Raw genomic sequence first — 21,588 nt, forward strand, 5'->3', positions numbered from 1 at the left:
CATTTGATCAGGAGAAAGTGGGCGAGAGTCACCCAGGGTGTAAAATGTGTCTCCTTAAAGCAAAGGACTGTCTGGTCTAGGGCCCATCTGTGCTTTTCAAACAAGGAACGTCTACTTTTGTTATGTTTTATTGCTGTAATTTATGACTGATCGTCACACCTCATATACCATGAATGAGTGTGTGTGTGTGTGTGCCCATTCACTCGCTCGCTCCTTGTCTCCTAAGTGGTATGAAGTCAGTCTGAAGCCAAAGATCATATGTCCCGAAGTCTGGGTCATCATAAATTTACCGAAGTGCACATCAGGCCCGGTCCATTCAGACCACACACACAGAGTCACACACAGTCACACATACATACGCAGGTCCCTGATGAGTGGCGGTGAGCTGGTAGGGATTTCCCTCAGGCCATGTTTGCCCACAGCAGCAATACACTTTAATGATGTTACATTTTAATGATGTCACTCACGCTGACCTTTGGTTTGCACCAATCCCACGCCTCAATGGGTCTGTGGGCGGCTACATTGACCCGGTGTGTGCGTGTACGTGATGTGAGTAAAGCTGTGTCATTGGACATTTAAAAAAGTCTTCTAATGCAAAGTTTCCAGAGACATCGTTGTTGTCTAGATGGAAGTAAATTACATTACAGTCTGATTTGCATTCGTCGGCCGCCCTGCAGATGACACATTGCTAATGGTGATAGAATGGATGGTGTGTGTGTGTCGCTGCAGCTGTGTGTGTTGAGTCAATGGACTGTTACGCTCCTACAACATGGGTCTCAGTTAATTTTCATAATCTGCACCTTGGATGTTCCTATAATGGATGAAATTGTCAAATAGCACAACACCACTTGGGGTGTGCAAATGTAAATAGCTCCCTCGCTGTGAGGCAGGACCTAACCTAATGTCTGCTTTGCTATTGATTTCTGGTCCTTTACAATTTAGCTACCGGAACAATGGCCTAAAGATCTATTGGTAGGACATGTAATCCTTTCCACCTTCTCTCCCTTACCCCCTCTTTTCTCTCATTCTCTCTCTCCCTGCTTCTATGTCTGTCTGATGCGAGTACAAGCTTGTGTGTGATGTGACCCCTCTAGCCCCGCTGAATACTGATGCAGTCCCGTAACAGAGAGCTCACCGCCTTTATTGCAGCCGCTGATGAGAGCAGAGCACCGCCTCTGGTTCGCCTGTGCCAAGGCAAACGGCCTGGGGCCACACTTTAGGACCCCGGCATAAAAAGACTTAGCCCACCATACCCCCAGGTCCCATCCATTATTCACGGCGAAACACTCAAAACGCCGAACCCCACCTCGGCACATAGCGCAAGAAAAGATAATGTCTTATGTATGGGGGGTTGGTGTTGGGGGGTGGCGGCGGGCGCTTAATGGCAAGCTGTGAAGTTGGGGCGAGTCACACTCCTTATTCAGCAGCTGCTTTCATCCCCTGATTAGCTTCTTATTAAGTCTGCAGCTCCATGAAAATTTAATGAGAATTTATTAAAGAATACCCGTGGTGTTGCTACTGTAAAATAATATCCTATTTCTCAACCGCTCGTTTGAGGCGCCGCCGTGATAGATGTACTGTATACGTAAGTCACACATACGCTAGCCTGACAGGTAAGCAGTGTTTGACCTTTCTGGACTTTATAATGGGATACATTTGTAAGTTTTGATAGCTAATTCCTGCGTCTTTTCGAGGAAGCGGCGTCGCTCGGGATCTTTCGTGTTTCGGTGATAAGGTCACCGCAGATACAGGATTTCAGTCTGTACAGCAGCCGTCTAATGTTTGATTCACTCCAGCCTTGAAAAGATGAAAGGGAAAGCACCACAGACAGATAGAGAGGGAGAGGCAGCTTTTTGTTTTGGTGGTGGATTATAATTCTATGCACCCCCGCTTCCCCATGCACCATCCCCCCCTCCTACATCTTCAGTTTCTAAGAGAATACCAAATAACAAGCATCTGAAACGATCCCCGCTTGGTATTCGTGTTAGTGCATGCAGGAATCGATCGCCACTTCTTCTCGTTTCGCTGCCCTGTCCTGTCCTGTGTTGTGTCTGTAGTCAGATGTGTGCCACGGCGATGTGTTAATGAAGTGTGAGAAGTGAAGCAGTAACACGTCTCGCCCATTTCACCCTCGACTCCCTGGAGCGTGGGGATACAGAAAAGCAGGCGCACACACACACACAGACATACATGCACAAAAGAGAGAGACTACACACATTCAGTCGAACACACACGCACACTCACACACACATTCTGTCTCATTCTCAAGGGGCTGATCCCGGAGAAACCAGGTTAATTAGCTTGTTCACTCCAGATCTTACAAAGAGTCACGCTCTTCAGATGAAGAGAGCTGCATTGTGCTCTGTTGCTTTGTGTGCAGCTAATAAAGCCTAATAAACCCTTAATCATATGGCTGGGCGCCGGACCAGTAGGTAGCAGGGTTTGTTCAAAAAATTTCGATTGATCTCCATTGTTTGCTGGAGTGAAATGAAGCCGTTACCAGCTGCTTATTCAGCACAGAAATTGGAGAATTTGTGGTACATGAAGAAGACGTACAGATTGATACGTATTGTTGATTATCACAGAAGGAAGGACAGCGCCGGCGGGTGAAAGAGAGTGCGAGAACGGACCTGAATTATCCCCCGGCCTGATCCTTTGACGCAGGCGGCTCAGCACAAGTGCTGTAATCCTCTCCTCGCCACGTCTGACGCTAACAAAGCATTTACACGACACCATATTGCTCACGTCCCTCCCTGTACCTGGACTTACTGCAAAGCACTTACGCAACCACGCAGTCGCACCATTTTGGGTCCGTCTGTCTTAACCAACCCGTCAATGCCACAGGATCAAGCTTCAGTTTGTTTGTTTTTCCACCCCTGGCAGGATTACATGTTGTCTAGAGGTTAGGCAGAGTGCTCCTATTTTGGTCTTTGCTGTATTCTGTACTGATGAGACTCTCGCTGTACTGTACCATCTTTTATTGACCTACTTACCTCCCCAGACTTCCCCCCTCTCTCTTTTCTTTTAGCGGCCCTTCCTGTTACGCGTGATAGATGCTGCACGCTCGGGCGTCTATAAATACATTCAATATCCTCGCTCCCCACCCCGCGTTTTCTGGCTCCTCGTGCACTCTTTTTCATTCCAAAATCAATGCATATCTATGTTTCCATCCAATTGGTTTTGAGTCCTGATTCTATATTGCATGCTGAAGGGGGGGTTATTGAGGGTCAGATCGGTGGATAGAACCAGAAAAGAGCTTGTGTTATTTCAGTCGTATGTGCAGTTACACACACACACACACACATCACAGCATCAGGCCAACAGGCTTGTCTGTGTTATTACTGGTGATGGATGTGTGTTATCTCGAGCATCCCTCTGATGCATCAAGAAGCGCTGACCTGTCTGTGTCAGACCTGGCTGGCCATGGGATTTATGGGCTTCATGTGGTTATGGTCTGCTGATGAAGCTGTGTATGTGTGTGTGTGTAAGTTCACATTTGATCTGCTAATTCCAGTCCACCCTGAACCTGCTGATGCTCGCGTAATAAAAATCGGATCTGGTACGAGCGGAAATCACGACAGAGACCACGCCCACCTGCAACGCCGCTGCTAATTGAATGCCAGTTTGTTCGCTATAATGAAACTTTATCAGAAAACACTGTGTGTTGCCACTTTAACACAATTCCATCAGTGGCTGAGGTTGAATAAATTGCCTGGTTGAATACATTTGCATGTGGAAAAACTCATTTAGGGAAGCATTCCATCACGTTACTCGGAGTTTCTGCTCCACCGGCTCTCCCCGATTCTCCATTCAGCGAGATGATTGAAGGACGTATCCGTGTGCAAACTCGTTAAATGGCATCCATCAATTACTGTTTCTCCTCAGTGACTTAATGGGATGTTGATGAGGGGAGGAGAGAGTGGAAAAAAGTATGGGGGAAAAAACGAGAAAAGCTTTGATTCGAGAATGCTGACTGTTAAGCCGAATCCATTAGATTCACAGCAGTGGCTTTGGCCTGATGGTGTTGGAAGGCACCATTGTGTGAGTGTGTTTGTAAGTGTGTGGTTGCACTACACATCTCTGTGCATGCAGATACAGAAAGAGAGATAACTGCAGCCTCTGTTTTTTGCGCTTGGGAGGGTGTATGCGACATAGGGCTGGGCAATATATCGATATTATATCGATATTGTGATATGAGACTAGATATCGTCTTAGATTTTGGATATCGTAATATCATAACATGGAACAAGTGTCTTTTACTGGTTTTAAAGGCTGCATTACAATGAAGTGATGTATTATACAGGGTGGCTCAGAGGTAGAGCAGGTCGTCCACCAATCAGAAGGTCGGAGGTTCGATCCCTGGCTCCTCCGGTCACATGTCGAAGTGTCCTTAAGCAAGACACTTCACCCCAAATTGCTCCCAAAGGCTGTGCCATCGGTGTGTGAATGAGTATTAGGAGGATTAGATCCTGATGACCAGGTTGTCACCTTGTCACTATGGCAGCCACTGCCATTAGTGTGTGTGTGAATGGGTGAATGTTGACATGTAGTGTAAAGCGCTTTGAGTGGTCGAAAGACTAGAAAAGCGCTATTTAAATACAAGTCCACTTAACTTTAACTTTTAACTTTTAATTTCTGAATTTACCAAACTGTTCTAGCTGTTCTATTATTTTCCTTTACCCACTTAGTCTTTATATCCACATTACTGATGATTATTTATCATTATTTTCGTTGTATAGATATTTTGTAAAAGCACCGATAGTCAACCCTACAAAATCGTTGCAATATCGATATCGTGGTATTTGGTAAAAAATATTTCGATATTTGATTTTCTCCATATTGCCCAGCCCTAGTGCGAAAATGGTATGGTGTGTCAGTGGGGTACTCCCAGGCTCTAATTAGGTCAGAGTGTGTCTCGTCTATGAAACGTTAATTAGTTTCTAGATTCAAATATGATTAGGATCGCCCCCCCACCCTCCACCTCACGTCATTATCAACACATGGCCGTAAGAATCCCTCTGGTGTCGTCTCTGAATGTGGCTTTCTTTTACAATTAACTGAAACAAGGGTAGGACACACACATATTCGAAGACACGGCGCTTAGTCATTCCCACCATGCGCAGCAGCTTTATGTGAGGAGATGAGCCCGTCTACAGGGACTCTATTGTCTGAAGTTGTGTGCTGCTGCTGCTGCTGCTGCTGCATTGAACTGAACGCACTCCCCCAGATGCAGTAGCAGGTTTTTCACTCTATTGCAGCACTCGCTCGCTCTGTCTGCTGAATTACAGCTAGCATCAGCAACTAAAGTCTGAGAGCTATTGGCACACACACACACACATATATACACCCCTTCGACTGCCGCTAGAGATGGAAACGGTCTCCATAGCAACATTCCCCTCTCCTGTTCAGCGCTCCGCCAGTAGCAGGTCCACAGAGGGCGTGGGGGGGGGGTACAAAACAACAAGCTCTCTCTTTCTCTGTCTAATATTATTGTCACTGTTAAACAGAGGGCTAGCCTCTGCTGTGGTGTGTGTGTGTATGTGTGTGTGTGTGCAACAGACATTATGCTATGCCTTTTTAGCCCGGGGCTGTATAATAATTACAGTCACCATTAGCCTCTCCTGAAATCCAGGCAGATGTATGTCTTTGAGGAGGAGAGGAAAAGCTACCTTAAGGGTAGGTGTCTGTTATTTACTTTTGGAGAAACTGTATGCAGAGAAACTGAGAAATGTTGGCGATACATGGAGCAAATATATGCTGTATTTTGTTATCCTGTTGATGCACTGCACAGATTGAAAGTTAAAAAGTGTGCTACACATGTTTAAACGTATATGAGCTGCAAAAAGTGCATGATTTAAAGGTGTATGACTGTGTTTTTTAATGAAGGAGCAGGAGAGTCGCCGAGCAGCACGGGGTCTGGAGAGAGGTGAATGGCGTTATTAGTGTGGCGGCGGTGTCCTTTAAAAAGCAGGAGTGCAATTAAATGACACAGATTGGCTCACTTCAGTCAGACGAGGGGCCGAATTAGTTGATACCATGCAGTGAGTCATTCAGTGGCTTCTCCTAACCCATATTACACCAAACTGTGCCGGAGAGTCCTTTGTGGGTTTCCCCCTTCCCCTCACGTTTCTTTCTAGAAGTCACTCTACCAGATCTCGCTGAAAGCTCTTTCTTTCTGTCTGACTGATACCTTGACAGTTTTGTGCACGTCGTCCATACTGACATTTTCTCCTCTCCCCCCCCCATCCCTCTCTGCTCTGCTTCCTGTGTTGCAGCTGACATTATCTCAACGGTTGAGTTTAACTCATCGGGGGAGCTGTTGGCCACCGGGGATAAAGGAGGCAGAGTGGTTGTCTTCCAGAGGGAACAGGAGGTAGGAAATGCCAACAATGCAACACTAATTATACTGCCCTTCTGCTGAGAGGATTTGACTGCCACGAAACATTAAAGTTGGGTTGTTTGATTTTAAGATTACTACCTAGTTAAAGGGTTTATTTGAAAAGCTGGAAATTCAGCAGTAAATATTTTAAAACCACAAACAACAAAAATTCTCCTTTATTGTTAAGAAGCTTTGTCAGGGCCGCCATTATAAACGCATGTTACATGGAGAAGCATTGTTTAAGACCACCAAAATGTATTCTGAATTCCAGTTAAGATGCCAATGTTTCTTCATGCTGAATAGAGAGCTGCAGGAATGAGCACTTCCGGTTCCCTCGTCTCAAAGTCAAGGGGTTTTTAAATTAGATGCCTGAAATAAGGTCCGTGGTTAACACAAGCTTCAGAGATTTTAACTAGGGCTGTCAAAGTTAACACAATAATAACACGGTAACGCAAATTTGTTTTAACGTCCACTAATTTCTTTAATACATTAACGCAACTTGCGATATTTAAATTAACCTTAGAAATCTGATGGGCCGCCATCGGGCCCGGCCGCAATTCAATCTTTCAGAGGTTGTAGCGGGCTCAGTTTTAAAGCTAGAGTGACTACTGTCATCATATGAAAAACTAGAAAACCTAAGGAGTCCATTGGTATCAAACATGTCATACTAGCTTGTCACGAAGGAGGTTAAATAACGCTCCAAACACACGCTAAATTGACGAAAAACTGACATGGCCATTTTCAAAAGGGGTCCCTTGACCTCTGACCTCAAGATATGTGAATGAAAATGGGTTCTATGGGTACCCACGAGTCTCCCCTTTACAGACATGCCCACTTTATGATAATCACATGCAGTTTGGGGCAAGTCATAGTCAAGTCAGCACACTGACACACTGACAGCTGTTGTTGCCTGTTGGGCTGCAGTTTGCCATGTTATGATTTGAGCATATTTTCTTATGCTAAATGCAGTACCTGTGAGGGTTTCTGGACAATATCTGTCATTGTTTGGTGTTGTTAATTGATTTCCATTAATAAATATATACATATAAATTTGCATAAAGCAGCATATTTGCCCACTCCCATGTTGATAAGAGTATTAAATACTTGACAAATTTCCCTTTAATGTACATTTTAAACAGATAAAAAATGTGATTCAAACGATTAAACAATTCAATATTTTTATCGATTGACAGCCCTAGTTTTAACATTTTGTTCTTCGACATAAACTACGTTAGTAAATATTCCACTGGTGAATTTTTAAGCCTTTATGTGTATTAAAAAACGCGGTTGCTAACAAGTGGCTAAATGAGACTACTAAATGTCATCACGCTGACTCGTTCGCCTCGTTTACAGCCTCGTTGTGTATACTCGCCCTCATTTGACCGTGGTGTAGTTCGTCTATAGGCCTTCAAAAATCATAAAAGCGGTGTTAAATTGTGGACATTATCATGCTGAACAAAAGGTTAAAGTATCATAAAGGTTTATTTGCCACAGAGCTTATTTTCTGCAATAATCCCAAACCCAATGGAAAAATCCTATTGGCTTTTTTTCGAGGGAACCAGGACGATGCCAACTTCATGGTTGGCCTACAAAAATACGTCATCCTTGGAGCACTCTATTACAGCGAATATGTGCAGATGGTGTATTGTACATCTAGAATTTTACATTTCATGGAGGCCTAATGGAGCAGCAATGCAAATACAGCATCTTGGAATTGAATGTTGATTCAATGTAAATGTGCCATACATGATTAATGGAGCGGATGCTATGGAGTGCTAGAACAAGCAAATAATAACAAATGCTAACATCAGCATGCTAATAAACTGTTTGTTGTTTAGCAAGTATAATGTTTACCATGTTCACCATCTCAGTTTAGCATGCTGGTATTTGCTAATTAGGACTAAACATAAAGTGAAACTGAGCCTGATTAGAATATCATTAGTTTTACATGTATGTGATCATAAATCAAAGTATTGTAAATTTAACCTGATGATGGTGGATAAAAAATGCTTTATCTAACTTTGAAGGCACTTAAGGAGAAGTTAATTCTCAAAAGTTGCACATCTTGTTAAGGAATTAAACTCTCTATAACAAATTTGTATGAAACTATATTAAATCTAACAGCAAACAGGTCAATCTCTCACTATGTTTCTCTTCTTGCAGAGTAAGAGCCAGCCCCAACGTCGAGGGGAGTACAACGTTTACAGCACATTCCAGAGCCACGAGCCGGAGTTTGACTACCTGAAGAGTTTGGAGATCGAGGAGAAGATCAACAAGATCAAATGGCTTCCTCAGCAGAACGCCGCCTACTTTCTGCTCTCCACCAACGGTCAGTCAGTTAGCTATAAGGCGGTACCGTGGGAGCGACGCGAGCGGCGAAATGGTCAAAGAAATCATTAATCTGTCACGAGAACGTGTTTGAATGTGGGCAGAGTGTTGCTGTTACTCAATAACGGTGTCAAGTAAAGGCGTGATTCATTCCTCACTTTGCAGATATACAGCTGATGTAAGAGGAGACATTATTAATATCACATGAAAATGTCTTTTTGACTGTCAGTGTGAATGCATCTGTGTTTCGCCTGGCTGAGCAAGTGCCACCAGCAGAAGCGTTTCAGATTGAGAACTTCATGCATGGCTGCCACGGCAGGGAACACACACACACATATATCAAAGCATGTGCCACCACACACCATACGTGCACGCCGGCTCAAACAGACGCACACACATCAGCAGAGAGACGTTTTGCAGATTGTGGGCTTCATGCATGGCTGCTACAGAAGTGCTAGCGGTGGCTGGAGCAGATGGTGGAGGGTCCTGTGGCGATGGCCTCGCTGCTCTGACACCAATATTCACAGCGGAAATTAAAAGAAAAAAAAAAAAAGGCAACAACCTGACTGCTGCCGCCATCCCCCCTCGCTAGACCGAGAAGATGGGATGTAACTGGTGTTCGTGTGATGCAGAAATGAAAAGCGCCCAGATGGCTTTTTTCCGGGGGAGCGTATACTGAAGACGGGAAATGTAGTCAACGTGTAGATTGATATCAGTGACATCAGAATGTACACAGGAGCCGCCATTCATCATTCTCGCTGGCTCCTGCCCAGCTACGTGCCAGATTGGCCGCCCAACCCCCCCGCATCCATCTTGAGATTCACTGTAGTGAGCCATGATCTAACTGTATTCTGTGTTTGTGTGTTTCTCTGCGTGTGTGTTTGCGTGATGTATCCATTCCAGACAAGACGGTGAAGCTGTGGAAAATCAGCGAGAGAGACAAGCGCCCGGAGGGCTACAACCTGAAGGATGACGATGGACGGATCAGAGACCCGTCGACCATCACCTCGCTACGGGTAAGGGCCGGGGTCACGCAAAACTATCGCGTCTTAACACCACCCAAAATGTCACACGGAGTCAAGTAAACACTCATCCACGCCTACGTCACCTCACGACTCGACTACTCCAACACATTCTGTACGGCACATCCACCACAACCCTCAACAAACTACATCCAAAACTCAGCTGCCGGTCTGCTCACTCTCTCCCACACCAGAGATCACATCAACCCAGTCCTTCAAAACCTCCACTGGCACCCCATTCAACGAAGAATCCAGTTCAAAATTCTCCTCATTGCCTACAAAGCCCAAGTCAAGTCTTATCAGTACCACTATAACACCGAATTTGAGCTCAATCAGAGCATGCCTGGCTTTATTTTGTGTTTCTTTTATTTGTGGGGTGTGTCACAATATCTGTCACTTTTGTAGTAAAATTATTATTATATTATATTATTATTTTTATACAAGAATCCATTTCATATATAGGAGACCGAAGAGAATATGAAAAACATTGTTGTGCTTTGTTCTACCTAGGGGTATCTCAAGATTTTGGGTGTCTTCCCACTAGCCTATAAGCTAACCGACTGCTGGCGGTAGCTTTATATTGAACTTACAGATATGAGAATGGTGTCACTCTTCTCATCTAACTCATGGCAAGAAAGCAAATAAGTACATTTTCCAAAAGGTTGAACTATGTCTTCAAAGGCATCTCAGCAGTTTAGGAAAACGACAATGAGAAAATCATATGACTCATATGAAAGCCAAAGGTGCCCCCGTCTTCCTAGAAAGACACGATGATGATTTTTACAGGAGACATTTTGACTTGTCATAGCAGCAAAAGCACATGTGTTCCTAATAAACTTAACAATGGCCCACTAACCCATGACAGTGTGACAGTGAACCAGCATGCACAATACCAGAAGCTAAATGGAATTCAGCCATCATAAATTTTATAATTAACACCTATATTTTTCCTACTGTGATATATGTCAAAAGGTTTTCCTGTGACAAAAGTCTATCCTCAGTTTGCACATTGAGTGGTCTCAATACGCACAGCTCAGATAAGCTGATTAAATCAGAATGTAGCATTCAGTCAGTGTGCTATGATAGCCTTTAATCCTACTTAAACGTCTTAGCAACGCAGTATGTCTGCACTATAGGTGTCAAAGTCGACACAGTTTTCCCTGTAAAATATGCTCACTTTCAGTACTGATAAATGACACTCTGACACCAGCAGACACACAGTCGTTGGACAATTTTGAACTTACACTGGGGGAAGAAAGTGGGAATGAGTGATCGATATGTTCACTGATGTGAAGACCATGAAGGGATCATCCTCTCTCTCATTCTTATCACTCCACTACCTCTTTAATTTCCACACAAAGCGGGCAGGCACATAGGACAGTGTGTGTACGTGTATATGTGTGTGTGTGTGTGTGTCTGCCATAGTAGATTAGTGCTGTGTTCAGCGTGTCTGTCCCTCTTTGTCTGGCTGGCCAGGGGATCATAGCAACCTGGAGGACAGGCCGGGGACTGTGGCAATCCTGTTTAGAGGCTGTGAAAATCTGCGCATGGGGGTAAAAAGCAGAGGAGGAAAGGGAAGAGCTTCGAAATATAATTACAAATTGTAGCCAAAAAAAACCCAAAACAAAAAATATTGTATCATGTAAAGTCTATGATTCAGTATATCTCCTTAAAACACACATTTTTTTATCTAATTTTAATTTTTGTGTTTTAACTGATTGCTGCTTTAAAAGCTTAAAATGGTGTGTTGTGAATAGATTTCTAGAAGTATTTGTTGCTTTTTTAAAGCAGACATATCTCAATTTAAAATATTCAGTTTTACATTTTATGAGGATCTATTGCGTCATGTCGAAGGTGCAAGAGCCAGCTGAACAGTGTAACTGTCAGTGTTGGGGGGGTTACGGGTTAATACGGTCCATGTCTCCCTGGACGGCCAGTGAAAGACATGGAAATGAAGTGACACCCATGGAGATACAGCAGCCTGCTGGGCTGCCATGTCTCTCTGTCAGTGCCAGCAACGGACGAGAGAAAAAGGGAAGAAGCAGTCGATTTGTTCTCCTCTCTCGCTCCCCTCCCTCCTCTCTTTGTCTGGGTTTTATCTGGCCAACGGGGGGCTGCATGCAAGACTGGTGCTGGGTGTCTTTGAAGCCCGAGCAGCACTGTGTATGAGTGTGTGTGTGTGTGTGTGCGCTCGTCTTAATTCTGCAGAGTTCAGTTATCATTCCTCAGCAGGGCCTAGCGATGCCCTCGGGCCATCTCTCTTTCCACCTCCTTCGCTTTCTCTCTTTTCTCGCTTTCTCTTTCACACACACAAACAAGAGAACAGGAGTGACTTCTTCAGCACTTACATGAGAGAAAGAGAGAGAGGGAGGCAGGCGTGATCTCCGAGTAGCCGTGTAGCCAACAGATATTCACAGTCTGATTGAACTAGCTCATCAAACAGCCTCTGAGCCCCTCAGTCACTGTCTCTGTTTCATTAAGATTTGTGGAGTAAATGTCATATGAATCCCTGGAGTCATCTGGTTGTGGTTCACTCACACATACACATGCAGCATATTCACACACACAAAATTAATGCACACATGAAACCATGTGCACAGATAAATATCTAAGAAGGCCTCGAGGAAACCAGCATCAAAGTACATAGAGCACTAAATCAGTGTTACAAAACCCATCAAGATGAATTTCTTGCATATTTTTCTGTGTTTCTTTACATGTTTCCTTTCCCTCCTCCCTAACTGATCTGTCTTCACCAATAGGTGCCGGTGCTACAGCCTATGGACTTGATGGTTGAGGCTACAGCCAGGCGTGTATTCAGCAATGCGCACACCTACCACATCAACTCCATCTCCGTCAACTCCGACCTCCAGACGTACATCTCCACCGACGACCTCAGGGTGAACCTGTGGAACCTGGAGATCACCGATCGCAGCTTCAGTATCCTCTGTCTCGGGTCTTCTGTCTTTAGGGAACTGTGGGGAAAAAAGGATGAAAAGTAAACATGTTATTCAAATCTGTTTGTATGGAAAATGTGTCACTTTTTCAGAGCAAAAAATTTTGGTTTTGGTCTTCCCAGTGTTAGCTAAATATCCGCGGTAGCTGTCTAAAAGTTGTTCCTTAGCGCCCGTTTCTCAGACATTGTGGACATCAAGCCAGCCAACATGGAGGAGCTGACAGAAGTGATCACCTCAGCGGAGTTTCACCCCCAGCAGTGTCACACCTTTGCCTACAGCAGCAGCAAGGGCTCGATACGCCTCTGTGACATGAGAGAGGCGGCGCTCTGCGACAAACACTGCAAATGTGAGTACAAGTTGAGTGCGTCATGGGAAAAATGATAAAAGAGTGGCGAGAAAGAGCAAATAGTTATCTTTATAGATTTTCTTTCATGTGAAAATACTTGATTATGTTAAGTATTACTTTTATTCTATGGTGCCTCATTGTGTTTATTGATTATACTAAAAGGTTATTATGGAATTTTTGCCCATTGATGCCAAAAATATACTGCCTACTGCCACTTTAATCACAATTAATTGCAAATTAATCACACATTTTTTTATTTGTTCAAAATGTACATTAAAGGGAGATTTGTCAAGTATTTAATACTCTTATCAACATTTGAGTGGACAAATATTCTTGCTTTATGCAAATATATGTATATAGTTATTATTGGAAATCAATTAACAACACAAAACAATGACAAATATTGTCCAGAAACCCTCACAGGTACTGCATTTAGCATAACATATATGCTCAAATCATAACATGGCAAACTCAAGCCCAACAGGCAACAACAGCTGTCAGTGTGTCAGTGTGCTGACTTGACTATGACTTGCCCAAAACTGCATGTGATTATCATAAAGTGGACATGTCTGTAAAGGGGAGACTCGTGGGTACCCACAGAACCCATTTTCATTCACATATCTTGAGGTCAGAGGTCAAGGGACCCCTTTGAAAATGGCCATGACAGTTTTTCCTCGCCAAAATTTAGCTTAAGTTTGGAGCGTTATTTAACCTCCTTCACAATAAACTACAGAAGTGTGACATGGATTCTATAGATTTTTTAGTTTTATATGATGCTAGTATATTCACTCTAACTTAGCCCGCTACACCATAAAAATTGCAATTTGTATAATGTATTAAAGAAATTAGTGGCATTAAAACAAATTTGCGTTAACACGTTATTATCACGTTAACGTTGACAGCCCTAATTCTGTTTCATCTAAATGTTGCTTCAAAGCCTTCTCTTTAGAAAGCTTCTGCATAAAATTGCCCTTGCCGGGATAAATAATTGTATTGAACTGAATTGAACTACTGAATCCCTTTATTTTATTTCATTTATTATTTTTTTCCCTTAAACAGTCACATTTAGATATTGAGTATAAAAAAACATTAGGGTCAGTCTTAAGAAAACCACTGAGTTTTATTGTAGAATGTAAACTCCTTTTCTTGGCCATCAAAACCCCCAAATTTCCCGAAACAACACAAAGAACATTACCTCATTGTCTTCAATGAAGCTGAGTAATAGTATTATTAGTGTGATTAGCTTCAAAGAGTGGAAGAGTGGAACCAGAAGAGAGTTCTGCAGGTTTATCTAAATTTGTAAATACACAACAACATCAGAGAGATGGAGGTGGGAGAACAGAAACAACATGGCAGCACTACGGTTGTAAATTCACACTCATTTTTTCTGCTTCAGCTCCACCTTTGTGTGGCTCAATATGTCAGGATTGATAACCCATCAATGATTCTCGCTGTGTGTGTCTCAAACAATGAATGGCCTTCTCTAAAGCTTAACATCACATGCATGCACGCTGGTCAAATGAATAATGAATACATTGACATTTTCGCTGGAAAATCAATTGCTTAAGAGCAATCGCATTAGTCCCTCATGGACACACCTTGTTGTTCAATAACGTCAGTCACTTCCTCAGACATATTGATGCGTTCACTGGACCATGCACTGACACGGCCTGTTGAATTTCACATGAGCATTTATTTGAGGGCGAAATAAGTATATAAGAAATATAAAATGTTTGGATTTTGTTGTAAATTTTAAGTTGTGGTATTCACAGTTTCACATTGACACGCCCTGTCTCCTAAAAATTACGTTCCCATACAATAAACTGCATTCTAGGGCTGTCCTGAATACCTTTTTTTGGGCTTCGAAGCTTCTATGAGAAATATTCAAAGGTATTCAAAGCTTTGCGGCGCGGCGAAGCAGACACACTACTATACGCACACGCACCTCTACACATAACGAACAGCAATATCCATCTGAGAATAACTAATAATAATTCATGTTGAATATGAATAATGAATAACGTTGTGGGATTATTCCTTATTTCATGGGCTATTTTGGGATTTATACATTATTCTTATTACATACTTCTATATAAAAGTTAACAAAATTAAAAAGGAAGCATTCGGGTCAGCCCTACATCATTCACAATTATGTTTGGTGGGAAACGTATTTTGTCGTGGATTACATTTGTCTTTGACGTATCACAAATAGTCAGTGGAAGGCCACACCACGTGACGTAGTACATACAACATACAACGAGCGATGCGCAGAGCAGGTAATGTAGTATATCGAGCGACGGTTAAAGGTACAGTGTGTAGATTGCGACTGAGTACCCCTTTGCTTACCCCTCCCTTTCCAAGACTGCAGTCACGTGAGGCGCCGAGTGCAAAACCGTGGTAACGCCATTCGTCTCTTTCAGAGGCCATCCTTACCATAATAACACTACTTTAAGAGTAACGGAAGTCAGACGGCTGCTGGCGGTACCACGGTTTTGCACTTTGCGGCTCACGTTACCGCAGTTTCACAAGCATGTCGGAGAACACGGCGGACTCCATGATGAGAACCCGCTCCCTATGTAGATATGAAGGGCTTATTCTAAACTAACGAAAATACAGCAATTCTTATTTTCTGGATATTATAAACTAATGAAAACATAGTTATGAATATTATATTCCATTTCTGCTAATAGATCCCACACTGTTCCTGGTGGATGCGTCAAACAAGGAGACCGATGCTCTGTCCCCATTTTAAGCCAAACCATGATGTTTTTTTTATTAATCCTAACCTTGTAGGTTTGTTGCCTAAACTAAGTATTTTTGTTTCATTTTTGTTTTGTTTCAATGTCGTAGTCATTTTAAGCCAAACCAATTTTTTTCACTAAATCCAACACAGTATTTTTGTTGCGTTTTTGTTTACAACATTAACCACATGTTTAAAACTGTTTAAAACGGCAACCCTAATCCGGGGGAAAATATAATCTGATAATAATAATTGATAATTAATATAATAATATATAATATATAATATATAAATAAATGATAATTTCCCTTGAAACGTAATGGAGAATGCAGTTTAGGTGTATGGGAACGTAATTTTGTAAGAGACAGGGTTGATATTGACATGTACGTGCCATTAGGTGCCCGCAGCGCACACACATACACACACACACACTCACAGAGCAGGCAGGTGCTCTCGTTAGCCTCAGGACAGGTCTGTTTGCTACTGACCTACTGTCTCACTGCATGAACGGTGTATGGCTCAGAGCGATGTATGATGCCCTCCCTCCCACGCATACACACACACAGCACATCCTTCCCTTGACATCCACACACACAAAACTTCCTCAACATAAAAATCTATCCCCTCCCATACCTGTAAATCTGGGAGGCTGCTGGTATCAGTCAGTGTTAGATTGATGATGGATGGATGGATGGAGGGATGGATGGAGGGCTAGGGGAGGATTGCCAAAGCGCTGAGCCCGAGGATAGAGAGAGGGGGACCAAACAGCCCCCATGCTGACTCCCCAGGGACCCTATTATACACCTCTGGAGTGGGACGGAAGGGAGGGCAGGGACACACACACATGCATATATACATGCACATATTGCCCACACCCACTTATACACAAACACTCATTCACTGACACACACACAAATCCAGCGGGGCCCAAATGGGCCCAGCACTTTGACATTGATTTGTTTTTCTTATCCCTTCCTCATCCCCCCATTTTTTCATCTCTCATACAGCATCCCTTGTTAGACTCCCCATTGACACATCACAGAGCGATTCTCCAGGCCTCGGCTGAGGAAGAGGGGGAGAATGGTGGGGGCATTTTTTGGAGAGATGGAGAGCAGAGAGGGGAGGAAGGGTGGGAGGAAAAAGGAGGAGGAGGAACAATAACTTGACAGCTAACGATGGAATGCCTGGCTCTTATCCCCAGCGTGCTGGCCTGCACACAGATCAGCAGCTGCCAGAATCAATATGAATCATAACCAATATTTACCCAGCATGCTGACCCACGACTCTCTCCCTAAACACACACAGAAATAATACCGTGAAGAGATGCAGCTGCTGCGGCAAACCCCGCATCCAGGCATAGTTGTGGCTGTTATTGTTCGCCAATGGCGGGCCCCCACCACCCAAACAAAATCTGTTTTTTTCTCGCTGCGAATGATTAAAAGACTTGTGGGAGGAAAAATATCTCTTTTAAGCAGCGACCTCCTGCGGTGAAAAATGTGTTTTCTCCGTCAGCAGATAACCGCCTTTTGTTTTTTTTCTCTCGTAGACTTTGAGGAGCCAGAGGATCCCTCCACTCGCTCTTTTTTCTCTGAAATCATCTCATCCATCTCTGACGTGAAGTTCAGCCACAACGGGCGCTACCTGATGACAAGGGACTACCTCACTGTCAAGGTGTGGGACCTTCAAATGGAGAACAAACCACTAGAGACGTACCAGGTAAGCCTCAGCCTTGCTTTTATGTGCCTGCTTGACTGTTTGAAGGCTCCAAAGATAATCCTAAATAACGGTTAGGGCCCAGATCGAATCAAAACTGATTGATTTCAGACTAATCACTCAACATAATCCTGTTTCACTGTCACCCCGCCAATCTGTAACTGTGTCATCCACGGCGATTACCCCAGGAGGGATTATTGAGCCAACTGTCCGTAAAAAGACAGATAGTGGCGGTGCTGATGCAACCTGAAGGGCAAAACCTCCCACTGTGTGGTCACCGGGGTCAGATCCACACGGTCTGATCAGGGGAAGCCATCTTAGGGCAGGGTCATGATTGATAAGGCAATCAGCTGGGCTCAAGGGATTCTCCGTCCAATTCCAGCTCCGCCTCCACCTGCTACCAATAGCATCTTAGCGTGGGTCACCAGGTCTGGAGGGATTATTGAAACTAGAGCATATGGCAGTGCAGCTTATGGTTGAAAGGCAATGTGACAAACTTTAGATGCTGGAAAAGTGTGATCATGACCCACCAACTAATTCAGACATTCGTGTTTTTATTTTGTTTTTCAGGTTCACGACTATTTACGTGGCAAACTTTGTTCTCTTTATGAGAATGACTGCATCTTCGACAAGTTTGAGTGTGTCTGGAATGGATCAGACAGGTAAGAGTTATTTCTTATCCATCCATCCATCCATCCATCCATCCATCCATCCATGCATCTCAATAACCCTCCACTCTCCTCCTCCTCCTCAGCGTCATAATGACCGGCTCCTATAACAATTTCTTCCGAATGTTTGACCGGAACACTAAACGTGACGTCACGCTGGAGGCGTCCAGGGAGAACAGCAAACCCAGAGCCATTCTCAAGCCTCGCAAGGTACGGCACAGCTCATCAATAACAGGTTACCTGATATCTGGAAGTCCTGTGTTTAAGGCAGCTGGATTTGTTTTATATTACATGGGTATATCTATTAGTGAGGAAAACTTAGAAAAGATACCTCCACTTGGCTTCAAATTTGTATTTTTTAGATATCCTGATGATTGGGAATCTTCATAGATAAGCTAACATCAAACTATGATGTTTGCATATCAAATACACCTGCATTATCAGCATGGACTGTAAATAAGAAGTGGATGTCGTCACCATGCAACCAGAAGTGACACAAGAGGGTGGAGCTAAGTACAACCGAATGCTGAATAACACATTTCTAGGCGGCCAAAATGTTACAATTAACTTTCATGAACTGAAAACACACTATGAAAGGGTTAAAGCTAGACGAAAAGGCAGACTATTCCCTGACCGTGGAAGCAATCATCCGCATTGGCTTCACTTTTCAGACCCGGAGGTTGCCCACTAGTTATCAGTCACAAAGTGTGATTGCAACAAGCCAGAACTGTGTGAAATCCATGTACTGTACTAGCTGTGATTACTAGCAGGAATGTGACAAATACAAATGTACAAATGAAATATCAAACTTTTTCCTAAGTAGAAGAAAGTCTTTTGAATTGGGGTGGATGGGTGGGTCGAAAACAACATTGGACTTTCTCCAAGGAGACTGTGTGAAACCAAAAGTCAACATTAATAATATGTATTTATTATGTCTAAACTTACACCACTTCCGATATTATTTTAACGCAAACCACAATCTTTTCCGAAACCAGACCAAGTAGTTTTGTTGCCTAAACTTAACCAAGTAGTTTCCTGTGAATATGGAAGTTTATTTTGAAAAAACTGGAGCGGAAATTGACGTGTGTCACAGGTTACTGGACATTCGTAGGAAAATGCATGAAAAATTAGGAATAACTTTACGAAATGTTGTATGACAATATGTTGCAATACACAACTGTTTGGTAACATATTTGCCATATCTACTTTACGAGGTGGTATTATATCAATGTTGGGTTTCACAGCTTGTTCTGGTGCCCCCAAGTGGGCAAAAACAAATAAATACTGCTTTAACATCACTGAAATCTGTGTTAATTTAATCTGTACACACTCATATCTTAACGCCTCTTCATCCCGCATGTTGTCCTCCAGGTGTGTGTAGGTGGGAAGCGCCGTAAGGATGAGATCAGCGTAGACAGCCTAGACTTCAGCAAGAAGATCCTTCACACTACGTGGCACCCCCATGAGAACATCATCGCTGTAGCGGCCACCAACAACCTCTACATCTTCCAAGACAAGGTCAACTAAAGGGCAAACTGCCCCTGCTGACCCCTGACCCCCCACACAGGAAGGGGGCTGCAGGGAGAGCTAGGGTTTGGAGAAAGAAAGAGATGGAGCCCTGATCTACATCCTTCTCCTCCTCTTCCTGTCTTGTTGCTGCCAGTCTTGTATTTTGCCACTCTGCTGAAGAAGTGCAGAGATGAGTATCCAGTGACTGTGAATTTTGGGAAGCAGGAAATCAATATAACCTGGATACAACGTGAAGAAATCCTCGAAATTGAGAATGGACTTTCATTCTTCAATTTTGACTTCTAATTTAATTTATTTAGCCATGCGGACACCTGGAGAGGTGAATCCTGAAGAGGATTGCTGCATGAACAACATGATGTAGCAGCCCTCCGGACCCTGGAGGAAGGGGTTGGATGTGGGTCCACTGAACATAAAGTAGAGCACACAGACAGAAACCTAGCTTACATGATGGTGGCTCATTGTCATGTAGCAACAGTGCCCCCTCTCTTTCAATCTGTTCATGCTACAGTGCATGTGATCATCTGCGGCCTCGAACTGAGGCAACGTTTCGGACAGCGCAACCTGCTGCAGAGTTCCTTACAAAAGAGGAAAAGACTGTTAACGTCTGACCCCAGAAACTGAGAGTTTTCTCTGCCTGTGACACAACACGGTCAGTCTTTCTAGTACCAATTCTGTGTCTCCCTGGTGAGACTGCTGTAGTCTGTAATGTGAATGAAGGCCTTCCAGGCTGTGTCAATGGTTTTTATTTAATGCTGTTGTTTTATTGAGTCCTTCGCTCGGTCAATGAGTCTGTTTAGAAGCTGTGGTGCCTTCTTTTGGTATGTGGGGGTTTGATGTAGTGGGAGCGGGAGGGAGGGGGGGTGGGGACTGAGTACAAGGCAGGAGTGTGAATGTTTCAAATGAAATGTTAACTTAGGAATTTTTTCTTTTGTTTTTTTTCTCTTTCTCTTTAAAGAAAAAACAACAAAAAAAAAGCTCCACTGAGGTCCTAAGTGGAAAAAAAGTGCTTGAAGCGATGTAGTCATGATTACAGTATAGCACCGGCTACATGCTTGGGAGTTCAGGGGAGGACGCTGTGATATGTACAAAGTAATTGTTGCTCTTATCACATTGCAGTCAGTCTGATGTCAATGGTTTGCAAGAGACACGACAAAACCACATTTTGTTTTGCAAAATCCCTATTGGAAAGAAAAAGACTCCTTACCACATTTTTAGCTTATTTGGATTGTGCTGAAAATGATCTGTAGATGGTAGAACCGTACATTTTTCATGGTGAATTATTGAAGATTTCTTGGCGTAACATAATGCTAGCTCTTTTTGCATGCGTTGGATCTGATTCCGATGAAACCGACAGCCTGCATATTGATATTTGAACATCTACAGATCATCTGAGGCACAATACAAGTAAGATACTTAGCTTTCTCCAGAAGTAGCCAGTTTAAAAATGTTTGATTTCTGATCGAGATTGCTGCGGTGCCTGTCCGCGTTCCTCCTCTCGCTGAAGATGGGTGACGTGGAACAGTAGCAGGTTTGTATTTCAGCACTCGGCTCTGATCGGTTTAGAGATCCTCATTTGTCTCAGATTTATTTTAATTCCCAAGAAAAGCAGTCAAAGGTCTAAATGAACTCTGTGAAATCAGGGAATTATTAAGTGTGGTTCCTTTAAACAGTAATGTCTTCTAAACAACCTCCTTTGTGACACTTCTAATTGAAACAAAAAAAACAACCTTTTATAGCTCAGAATGTATTGAAATGCAATTAATTACCATGCAGTCTTTATGCTTACTGGACTTTCTTTGAATAAAAAAAGAATAAAGATGTGCAAGTTGAAAGTGTTGTTGGACCTCCTCTGTTAACGCTGCTGACTTAAATTGAATGTAAATCAAATGATTCATTGCTGCTTGTGGT

General features: G+C 43.2%; 1 protein-coding gene across 3 annotated transcripts in view; it reads left to right on the top strand.

Annotated features, from left to right (window-relative positions):
* ppp2r2ba (protein phosphatase 2, regulatory subunit B, beta a) overlaps nt 1-21,512 on the top strand; it is a 55,725-nt gene extending 34,213 nt beyond the window's left edge. For 2 of the 3 annotated variants that reach the window (XM_037780537.1, XM_037780539.1), the window contains exons 2-10: nt 6,276-6,373; nt 8,543-8,708; nt 9,611-9,723; nt 12,489-12,666; nt 12,865-13,029; nt 17,316-17,485; nt 18,053-18,144; nt 18,237-18,360; nt 19,522-21,512. In XM_037780537.1, the coding sequence (XP_037636465.1) occupies nt 6,276-6,373; nt 8,543-8,708; nt 9,611-9,723; nt 12,489-12,666; nt 12,865-13,029; nt 17,316-17,485; nt 18,053-18,144; nt 18,237-18,360; nt 19,522-19,677 (1,262 nt within the window). In that variant the 3' untranslated portion in view covers nt 19,678-21,512. Of the gene's footprint in view, nt 1-5,529; nt 5,677-6,275; nt 6,374-8,542; nt 8,709-9,610; nt 9,724-12,488; nt 12,667-12,864; nt 13,030-17,315; nt 17,486-18,052; nt 18,145-18,236; nt 18,361-19,521 lie in introns of those variants that run through there. The other variant, XM_037780540.1, reaches the window with a different exon arrangement.
* Nucleotides 21,513-21,588: the final 76 nt, after the last annotated feature.

This window comes from Sebastes umbrosus, chromosome 9 (genome assembly GCF_015220745.1).
Source record: "Sebastes umbrosus isolate fSebUmb1 chromosome 9, fSebUmb1.pri, whole genome shotgun sequence".
Lineage (NCBI taxonomy): Eukaryota > Metazoa > Chordata > Actinopteri > Perciformes > Sebastidae > Sebastes > Sebastes umbrosus.